This window comes from Perkinsus marinus (genome assembly GCF_000006405.1).
Source record: "Perkinsus marinus ATCC 50983 genomic scaffold scf_1104296975500, whole genome shotgun sequence".
Lineage (NCBI taxonomy): Eukaryota > Perkinsozoa > Perkinsida > Perkinsidae > Perkinsus > Perkinsus marinus.
Window position 1 is genome coordinate 396,225 of NW_003200768.1, and position 10,480 is coordinate 406,704.

Consider the following 10,480-nt stretch of genomic DNA (forward strand, 5'->3'; position numbering starts at 1 on the left):
AAGCCCGGCCCAGTTGGTTGTACTTGTCATCGTTACTAAGCACTATGGCGCTGCTGTGAAGAGAATTGTGAAGAAGAAGACGAATAAGTTCAGACGTCATCAGTCTGATAACTTCATGCGTGTGCCGGTAACTCGGGGGGACGGTTTCATTCGATGAAGTGACTTTATATATCTTCTCTTTGTAGGAGTCCTGGAGGAAGCCTAAGGGTATCGACTCCCGTATCCGTCGTCGTTTCCGTGGCACCACATTGATGCCTAACATCGGTTACGGCTCGGACAAGCGCACCAAGTATCAGCTCTCCAACGGCAAGTACGCCTTCCAGATTAGGGTAGTGTGAGTGGTGGTGTTGAGTGTATTATGAGGTTGTTGTTTTCAGTCTCCTGCTGATATCGAGCTCTTGATGATGCACAACGAGAAGTATGCCGCTGTTCTTGCTAGCAACCTCTCTGGCCGCACTCGCAAGGCTATTATCGAGCGCGCCGATCAGATCGGTGTCCAGGTCCTCAACAGGAGCGCTAGGATGGCCACTGAGGAGACGAACTAAATCACTTTGCGAAGTGATTGTTGTTTCTGGCAAGGAAATGGTGCTGGTCAACCAACGAGTTACCCTGAGTTGAATAAGCTTTGTGTTTTGTGAGACTACAATTACGGTTGAGGGTTGTTTCGGGTGGCTATAGTTATGTGATCGTAGGGGTCGAGATCAGCAGTAGTACGGTTTATCGGTGCTGATGTCGTCTTTCTCACGATCAGGGGAGTTGGAGAACTCTGTGGAGAGGGTTGTTGAAGTACCTCAGAAAGCAGTGGGCAAAGCGATTGGAAAGGGAGGCGATAATATAAAGAGAATAAGACATGAGACAGGAGTTCGAATTGAGGTGATTCTTGGCATACTCTCGATTTTAGACTATCCTTGTTTCCATGCTCCCACGGGGGGAGGGGAAATGTAGGTCTTAACTTCTAGTAGTAGTAGTAGTAGTAGTAGTAGTAGTAGTAGTAGTAGTAGTAGTAGTAGTAGCAGCTAATGAGTGCCTCTTACGATTTGATGATAGCTATATGTGGTTGATGATGTATGAGTGAGGTTATGTTTCAATGGCGTTTACTCGGACTTGTTAGTATCAGTGTGGTCTTGCATTTTAGGTAGATCAGAGCACGAAGGAGCAAGGATTCAGTCGTTTTGTTGTTACGGCAGCTCATGGGGATCAAATTGAGGTGGGATAATCGATAAGCGCTTCGCTCACGATGTTAATATCTACAGAGAGCCGTTGAGCAGTTGAATGAGATCATACAGTCTTGCGAGTCCTGCGATTTCTTCCGCCCTGGTGACACGGAAAAACGTGTGCCACTGCCTGAAGATAGAGTCGGTGATGTTATTGGTCCTCGGGCGTAGGTTGCATATATGCGAGTTGAGGAGTGGTGTATTGGAGTTTCCAGGTGCGTGCTCGATGAGCTGAAGCGGAGAAGTGGATGTCGTATGGATGTGGTTGTGAAGGTGCCTAGCGGCGAGATGAAGTATGCGCGAATTGTGGGGCCTCCTGAAGCGGTAGGTTTTTATATTGTCACGCCCTTTGAGGTGATAGTTGAGATTTCATGGAGGACTCCGTGGTCGTTAGTGAGATTAGGAATAAAGGCTTTTTATGGTGTTTTATTCGTGTGCGAAAATTTGATATATAATCGAATTTCTTGTTTGTTGGGAATTTCGTGTGTTTCATTTTCAGTGCGCAATTGGCGCATTTTTGGTGAACGAAGTTATTAATGGAAATTTCGATGTGGGTGGAGTTATCCGAAAATATTCGGAAAGAACTGGACAACGACTTTTTGACCCAACTCACGAAATGCGAAGAAAAGGCGGTGGAGCCGCAATTTTCCCGGCGGGTAAAGGCAATTTTGGAACTCCCGAAAGATATTCTCAATTTTATGATATGAACGGAGGGAAGGGCTCGGGGGGTCGCTTTGACGGCCCGATGAACCCTCAAGGGCAGTGGAATTCGCCCTATGAAAATCCCGGCAGAAATTGGAAAAGTCCGCTTCCCGCGCCCCCGGGGTACGGCTCCTATGGGGGTGATAGGACAGTTGCTGGAATGATGAATTCAAAGTACGAAAATCGGGGTGATCAAAATCGAATTTTAGTTTTAATTTGTGTTGGAGTTGCAGCTGTAGAAAGCAACGCCCAGTTGATCGATTTGGGATGGTCATTTTCAGTGCTATGGTGAAGTTTGAAATCCCGAGTTTTGCTTACGAAAAGGTCATGGGCGTGGACAACGATGTGCTCCGCAGAATCAGCCGGGAGACTTCAACACAAATTGTGAGACGAGTGGTATAGGAGTTCGACTATGTATATATATTTTTTAACATTTTCAGAGCGAGCTGGCGGGTCGAGGTGAGATTGGCCAAGCTACGTTGCTATTGGAAAGTGCCTCTCAAACGGCAGTAGACGTACGATTGCTTATGCGATGGAGATATAGGGTCTATGCTTTGGTGTGTAGGCCGCGATAAGGGAGCTGGAGGAGGTTATATTCACCTGTGAAAAGCCGATACCGGGTCCTGAGGAGTCTCAGGAGTTCTTACCGATGAATGCAACTAATGCGAGGAAGGTGAGAAAGTGTCGTGGTGTTTTGGTGAAGCGACTATGTGGAGAAAAGGTTTGGATTCTTGAGCTTATGAGAGATAGTGAGGAAATGTATTATAAGAATCAACGCGAATAGAAGGGTAGAAAGGCTGAAAGAATTTTGTAGATTTTCCTCATAGTCTTTTCTTGAAAACGTGTATGTTTTTATGTGTAGATGGGAGGCTATCGTAGTTGTGTGATCGATGATTTAAAGAAAAGGAGTGGCTGCCGTATGGAGATCACCTTGGCTCGGCCCGATGCTGACGCTGATGACAACATGCTCACAATTGTTGGCAACGCTGAACAGGTGGGGAGAGTCTGTTGGTCGACCTTTCCTATTGCATGATCGGGTTGGTCGGTGAGGCTACTGAGAATAATACATTTTTCGATCTGTTGTGGAAATTTTCCGGGTTTTGCAGAGAGGCTTATACAGCGTTGGAGAGAGCTCGATGAGGGCTTTTAAATGGTACCTGTGTTGTCACTCGCCGCGAAATTACGAGGGGTGGGGCTCTTTTCTCGCGCCACTGTGGTTGAGAATTCTCAACATAGGCCTTGTGGTGGTAGGGAATTCATCATGCAGTATTTGTTAATACTCGATGGATGTGAGAGTTTGTGAGTAGAGTGTTTCCCCTCAGGTGAAAGTAGGAATGATGTTAGCCTCGCAAGTGCTGTCGGGCCAGATGGACTATAATGCGATTGAGTCGAAGTTTAAAGAGGCACATGCTTGCGGTAAAGCTGAGGGGATACCGATGGGACCACCGATACAGGATGGTGTAAGTTCATCGAAGAGCGGTAGTTGTAAGGTAGCCATCGTTCATTCAGGTTCGTCGATCGGTGTCTCGTAGAGCTTCTCCTTACTGAGTTGTTGAATATTTCCGATCTCCTGTTGTACGTTTTCTAGTAAACCCGTCCGCGGTGTTCAGTTGACTTAAGCCGCGTTTGGAGGCATATCTTTCAGAGTTGATTTTTAAACTATCGTATGTTGTCTCTTATTAAGGGAAGAACGTGGCTCTCAATTGACGCCTACAACTGCGTTCGTTGTAGGAGTCGATGATGAGGGCTCCTGATTTTCGCTACCTTTCTATTCGTAGATGAGCAGTTGTGCGCCACGCTTTGTGCGGAAACTTGTTCCAGCTAGGAACGTGAGCATGCGTGCAAGGCGTTCATTGGAGTTAAGTGAACTAGACTAGTGGTCTTATCATTTCGTTTCTCTAGTCTAGACTTATTGATATTCAAGATAGTTCGAGTTTGATCCATCGGCTACCCTTACGTTACCTATATGGTCGGCAACGGATCCGATTCCTCCAATAGTTAACGAGACCCGAAGCCTCTCCCTCCCTATGCACCGCAGTTCGCATTCCTGGTCATAGTGTGAAAATTAGGGGATGAACACTGACGGGTAAGAATGGAGTGTTTCTAGGGCGTGGTGTCTGTCGCCTTGACATGATGTGAAGAATATGCACGCATGCACAAGTTGTGCATGCGTGCACGTGAGAGTGTTAGACGAGGATCAAACAGAATTGTATTGCAGATATAGTTTTTAGGAGAGGAAAGAGGAAGCCTGTAAGAATGAGAAAAGTGGAGGGAATCTGGGGTTCTAGAAAAAGGGGCCTTGCTTTGACCATAGCACATTACTGCTGGTGAGGGAGTCTTGTAGGAGTAACGTTTTCAATTAAAGTCGTTTGTAATCGCCTCGCTACTGAACTGAATATTATTGAGAATCATTCGTTATGATTGTCTACTTATTGAATATAGTTTGATCTGTGGCGATAGTATTGAATTAATCTATCATCTCGGGGGAGTTGTAGGAGCATTTATGCTGTTTTCATACGCTTATGCTTTGACGTAGTAATGGGGGGATGTTAACATGAGGATGTCTCTCGTCACGTCTGAGAGGGTCTTTCTGTTCTTATCGAGAGCAATGAAATGTACGGTATGAAAGTATTTTTGTCGGAGCATAGTTGTAGTAACTGATGCTGTACTTTGAATGCTACTAGCCATGGACGAAAACGAAATCGGTTATGTCGGTTGCTCCTTAGCGTTTGAGAACGGCCTGTTACGGATCTCGTGATTGATAATTGGGGTACTCAGTTATGCATCAGTTGCTATGTTATCGTCAGAATTAGTGAAAACACCTTGGGAGGAATGCATGGACGTATATAGTGGGCAGTTTCCTGTGAATTGACGTTTCTGTGTTTTTATTACACGATTGATCGGTGTTGGTCGATTTTCTCAAGACAATTTCTACACAATTGAGGGTAGTGGTAAAATATTCCCCCAAGGATTCCTCGGAATTTTCTCATCGTCACCAACACGTGCGCATATTTCCCAATACCGCTTTTGGTTTCTGGAGTCTGCCCCTTAGAGACATCCCTCATGGTTTCTTCGAGATTTTCACGTTTTTTCGAAGTCCGGGTTTCAGATTATCCACTCCATTATTTGAAAAATATGGATTCCACCAAACCGTTGCCACCGTCACTCTCAGTTCTCTCAAGAAGACGCACTGACATGACAAGCGCCACCTTCACTCCATCATCTGTGAGCTCTGTGCCCTCCGACACGGCATCTCATAGTGCTGTGATCGGTCCTAAGCTACCCCCAGTTACCCCTGAGGTTCAAGTCCTACAACAGTCCTCCCGTGAGCTGGTGCCTGAGGTCGCCTTCTGCAGTGACCGCACTGAGCTGGATAGGAGCGCGGAGATTCTATACGTGTCCGGTTTGGGACCGCTGATCGAGATCGTTCCAAACCATGGCTCGCTCGATTTGGGTTATATTATGACGCGTTTGGGTGGCGCACTGCGAAGGATTCTTGTCCTATCGGGAAGCTTGACACTGGGCTCTATAGGGGTTGAGAGAGCTGTCGCATTACTCCACTTTGACGTGGATCTTACGAGCTCCCTTGCCGTGGAGGGTTTGGCAACAGTAGAGGTTTATCACCCCGATGTTCTTAAGGAAGAGCATAGTATTGAAATATACAAGTCCTTTGAAGCCAAGGATGGATCTTCGGGTTGTTGTGCATTGATTGCTTATCGAGACGCTGTGCGGGTCCTACGTTATGAGAAGAAGAGCCGTGTACTCATGGTTAAGCGAGCAGGCCGGCTTGGCGTTGAGAATTCTGTTACAATCAAGTGTTTTATTGAAGCTCTTCTTGGTGATGTTGGCTGTGTTAAACATGTATTAATGCTCCCTTCAAGGGTCTCCTCCTCCTACAATTCTGACCCTTCTTCAACCCGTGCATTGAGCTATAACATGGCTGCTCCAGAGACTGGGTTCTTGGTCTTTACTGACGACTTGTCGCCTTTAAGAGCCTTGTCGCTAACCCGTAATGGCGACCTCATTGTCAGACCGGGAGTCTCTCTTCGTTTTGAATTATACGACGGCTGTGATTTTGCCCAGCGAGACACTTTGTGTTGAGGCAAATTCATTTGAATTAGACCTCAAAATGGTGCATGTTATAGGATTATGATGAACTGATCATCTCTCCCATTTTGTAGTCTATGTGATTCTGTCTTCAATACTACGTAGTTATCATGGTCGTGCGTCACGTATTATTACACATAATTTTTGGATGCTTTGAGGAATAATATAAGTGAATGAATAATGATTAGGAATAGCACTAGCCGAAGAGTCAGCCCTGCATTTAGTGGTGGGTTGAAGCAGTTGTCATGTTGGCTGCTAGTTTCGCTCGTAATCGCTTAATAGCTTCCACTCTTCGTTATCGAGCGCAGCGGCTTATGCACGACTTTGATTTTCGGCATTAGTCTACTTGGTGTTGCGTTGATGGGAGTAGCCTGATCTCACATAACAATGAATGAAGATTTTCTACACCTTTTCACCAGAAGTTTGACAAGTGAACACACAAGAAGGACGAGGTTCGACTTGAGATTGACAAGGAGCATTCTAGTTTGACACATCCTCAGGATGAACAGTACGAACTTTAAGTTCGACACGTTGTGAGAACATTACATCCAAGAGTGACACTATCAAAAGTAAGATTGACACGGCCATTCGTATCATGAACGGGTTTGACAATATACGTCCAAGTCTGACAAGTGTTTCGAACTCCATACGAGTACAGCTACGACGAGCTCTTACGGATGAGTGACATTGCGAATGCTCCACCTTCTAGTTCAATACTCTCGTTGATTCCCCCGAACAATCAATCAGCGATATGGATATTTCCTCCCGGTGTTCTGTTGGCAACACTTGGCGTTGTTCGCAACGGTAGACGTGGCAAACACTGTGGCTTCCAGCTCCCACTATCAGGCGGTCTTGTTGTGCAGCTTTCGCGGTATCTGGGGTGATGTTGGCAACACTAGCGGCATGATTGACTGCGGATGTGCATCCTCATATCAACAAGAGAATACATGAGATCGTCGAACTAGCCGACTTAGCCGCCCAAAAGTTTCAAGAAGACATGGTGCTCGAAGGGCACTGTTCTTCGCAGTATTTCCCGGTAAGGGTAATGATCTTCAGTTGGCTCTGCCAGGTATGGATAATTCCACCCGATGGTCTTGCTATGTCACTATATACCCCACCACATTTCTTAGCATATCCGGTTTTTCGACTAGTCCACAGTCGCCTCAACGACCCCTTGACGAGTACCATCTTGCGGCTCAGGGAGGTGCTTCGCATGATATAACCTCCAAGGTTCAGAGCCTAACTCTTCGTAGTTATTGAGAAGTCGAAAAGTGGGGGAATATTTTCTCCACATATTCTCAGCATACACATATCAAAATCGCGCCTCGAAATACTAACTTGACTGGGAAGTATATCTATAACATCTCGCCAAATCTAGTGCTATACATCAACACAAAAAGGCTCTCTCACAATGGTATCCCTCCATGTTCAAATAGGGGTTGCACTCCGTTGACACCATTACAGTGAGCTTCGATGGGAGACCAAAGTCCTGAGTGCCGCAAGCATCAACGGACGTCACGACCACCAGATGAGTTTGGCCAACTGGAGGTACATAGCTTAACTATACGCCAACAACGCGATGTCTCTGCGTGTCAACAGTGTATTGCTTTTCACTAAGCAGCCGGGTTCGATCCCAAGAGTAGCGACTTCTTTACTTTATCATGTGAATCACATGGTGACATGTATAACACCCTGTGCCCACTGTCGGACCATTAATATCTGCCATGCTATATAGGCATTATACCCCCCATCCATTGATGGAACGGACGACAAGGTAAAATAGGCGCCGTCGTTGAGTGATATGTGGTGCGTAAATTTACTTCAAAATTGCCTGACTTGATTTTGAATCTCTTACGAGGGGTTGAGCACGACTACAGACTGTCATCGTGTTGAACCCGTCCTGAACTTTGGTGACTGTAATTTACAGTCACCAAAGTCCATATCCCCAGTTCCCATCACTATACTAGATACCATTAACGCAAGTCCTGAATCACACTGCCAGAAGGGGTGTAGTTTTACAAGATGACAAAAGCTTAATAATATTTGCAACACTGATTGTTCTTCTTAGCAGTACGGTAGAACTGGTATCTACATGTGAAGATCTTTCACTGCGCCACAAAATTCCTGCGATATTACGAAGTGTTGCTGAGGTCATTAGACTTCTGCATCAAACTGTCAAGAGTCTCCCCCCTTCGCAAAATGTCGTCCATGCCTGCAAAAAGAAACGTATAAAAACACTCGTACACTAACGTGAGTGCCAAGTCTAACGCCGTATGGATGCACATTGGCTCACGAGAGAAGGGTCGTAGTACTCTTTATGACGACGCCCTTCACATCATCCAGCTCCTTCTGAATCTGGGCGATCTTATCAGCCTGGCTTGGATCCTGGAACTTCTCCATCAACTCGTCACCCTCAGGATAATCAATGCTGAAGTCATCACAGCATCACACATGCAGTCTCACTGGCTCAAGAGAATCTACTAAGTATCCTTTTTAACATTCGTCCACTCAACTACAGGGTGTTTGCTCTCGAACCCCCGCATCAACTGAGGAAGAAACTCCTTGCACCACCAACTATGCCAAAGCCACAGTGAAATAAAAAAATAAAAAACCACGAGAAAAAATTTTTATGTAGTACCTCACTGATGAACGCGAAGGCAACGCGCATAGGATACTCCCCATCTGTGAGGCACGCAGCTCCCAAGCCGTCCGGAGCGACATAACTGAGCAAATTGAATACACAAACGGGCGCTTCTTCGACAACCTACACATGACATTTACCGATGTTCTGTTCGAACTGAACGCTCTGCCTCTGGCCTTTGGTAGTTCGAGAGACGATTGCTCGAGCGTGAAACTTAATGAACTCCTTCACAGTCTTCCGCTGGAAGTATCTATGAGCCGTCCATGTCACTATTGGGATCCATTACTATACAAGAGATTGATATCACAGTGAGCAGGGCTGATGTAAGTACTCAACGTCGAAGTGGACAGGAAAATCATTTGCGTGTGAAAGCAACACGAGCCGCCAGTGAGCTCATCCAGTTCGGACCTAGACCCGTATTACGATATTTTGTGTAGGTCGTAGAATGTCGCTATCTCAGTAGCCTTATCCGGTTCATATTTGTACAGAATGCAGGCTAGAATTTGCATCGTAACGGTAGACAACTATAGTAGTGGAGAATAAAAACACCACTGAGAAATACATCATTCATCATCACCCCGAAGAGCACAGCGGCAAAGGAATCGTGAAGCCCTGGTTATCAAACGCTGTTTTATCAGGAGGACGAACCCCTTCGAATAGATTCCAATAGATTCATGAACTACCGTTCGTTAAAGCTGTCGAGACAGCACATATCATGCGATTCGCATTCAACTGAATTCTGCAAGATTCTCACAATATATCGCGCACGCCTAAAATATGATTATCGTTGCGGTAGCAGGTAGCGATGACATCAATAGGATCGCAAACGATACTGTCAGGAGCCGCAGCCGTCGATGAAGCGTAAGTGAACTCTCTCTTCCTTGAGTAACTCAGTCGTTACCAACGATTCATCAGAACTGCGCGAGAAAATCCGATATTGGTATTTCTTACCCCATACATCTGCAGATTGACTCGATGAAAAACGAATCGGTTGTCCCCTCAGGTTCAGAACGGCCAAGACTGAATCTATCGAGTGTCAAACCATGCCTGACGAACATGAGCCGGTCGTTGGCCTATACCGTACACCATTCGTTCCTTTTGGAAGCCTCGGCCGGACTGGAATCAATAAACGACTCAAAAGCATCAACTCGATAGATCGACGCCTGAGTCTTGAGAAGCAATCAAGAGTGCTTGATAGTGGACTGCCGCCTCTGGGGGCTTACGAGAATTCGGAAGATGATGACGACAATGAGTCAAATGAAACACCGATTGAACCTACTAGCGACGAGCACAACGCTGCTGCTGCAAAGTGGATAGCTCATGTTAGGGAAGTACAGCAACAGGAAAGCGCGAGTATGAATTCACGAGGGAGTTCGCGAAATAACTTTGGGAGTTCACCGAATCTCATACAAGAGGGGCCACTGGAAAGTGTTGAAGCCGATGATTTGAGCGGTCCGAACTTGTTAGTGGATAAACGCGACGACGAGGTTGAGAAAACGCAGGTTGTCGCGTCAGAGGACCACGATGTGTTCACGAAGATTGTCGACTTCTTTCGGCGAGATAGCAGTAACCCAGATGAACGAGAGAAGCCTTCGGCATCTTCCGAGCTACCTCCTAGTAGTAGTGACAAGCATGAAAACTCTTTTGCTGTGGTGGATAGTGATACGAACGTCAATTCACAAGACGACGACGGCGACGCTGAATCTAGTGAGAGCGGACACACGAGGTCAATTCGTGATGAGACGTTGTGGAGCATCTCCGAGAGTTCTGAGAGTTTTGTCAGTGTATCGAGAGGCGAGCTGCAGTCAATGCAAGT

General features: G+C 46.1%; 4 protein-coding genes across 4 annotated transcripts in view; 3 read left to right on the plus strand and 1 right to left on the minus strand.

Moving 5' to 3' along the window:
• The window catches only part of Pmar_PMAR002092 (60S ribosomal protein L32, putative), a gene marked incomplete at its 5' end in the record, with an annotated part of 861 nt that extends 249 nt beyond the window's left edge, over positions 1-612 (plus strand). Inside the window, 3 exons of the mRNA XM_002765508.1 lie at positions 1-127; positions 186-329; positions 378-612. Of these exons, the coding sequence (XP_002765554.1) occupies positions 1-127; positions 186-329; positions 378-545 (439 nt within the window). The 3' untranslated portion in view covers positions 546-612. The remainder of the gene's footprint in view (positions 128-185; positions 330-377) is intronic.
• A 117-nt stretch (positions 613-729) lies between these two features.
• On the plus strand, positions 730-3,464 carry Pmar_PMAR002093 (conserved hypothetical protein; the record flags this gene model as incomplete). Its single annotated transcript, XM_002765509.1, has 11 exons — positions 730-873; positions 1,136-1,207; positions 1,254-1,381; positions 1,430-1,538; positions 1,933-2,039; positions 2,198-2,300; positions 2,357-2,431; positions 2,482-2,589; positions 2,779-2,910; positions 3,239-3,376; positions 3,426-3,464. The coding sequence occupies 11 exons, from the start codon at positions 730-732 to the stop codon at positions 3,462-3,464; spliced, it is 1,155 nt and encodes a 384-aa protein (XP_002765555.1).
• A 1,578-nt stretch (positions 3,465-5,042) lies between these two features.
• Pmar_PMAR002094 (hypothetical protein) lies at positions 5,043-6,360 on the plus strand. Its single transcript, XM_002765510.1, has one exon. The coding sequence runs from the start codon at positions 5,052-5,054 to the stop codon at positions 6,015-6,017; it is 966 nt and encodes a 321-aa protein (XP_002765556.1). The 5' UTR covers positions 5,043-5,051; the 3' UTR covers positions 6,018-6,360.
• A 1,696-nt stretch (positions 6,361-8,056) lies between these two features.
• Positions 8,057-9,173, minus strand: Pmar_PMAR002095 (SNARE protein, putative; the record flags this gene model as incomplete). Its single annotated transcript, XM_002765511.1, has 7 exons — positions 8,057-8,111; positions 8,160-8,235; positions 8,336-8,451; positions 8,505-8,569; positions 8,662-8,746; positions 8,792-8,914; positions 9,088-9,173. 7 exons carry the CDS (start codon positions 9,171-9,173, stop codon positions 8,057-8,059), a joined length of 606 nt encoding a protein of 201 aa, XP_002765557.1.
• Positions 9,174-10,480: the final 1,307 nt, after the last annotated feature.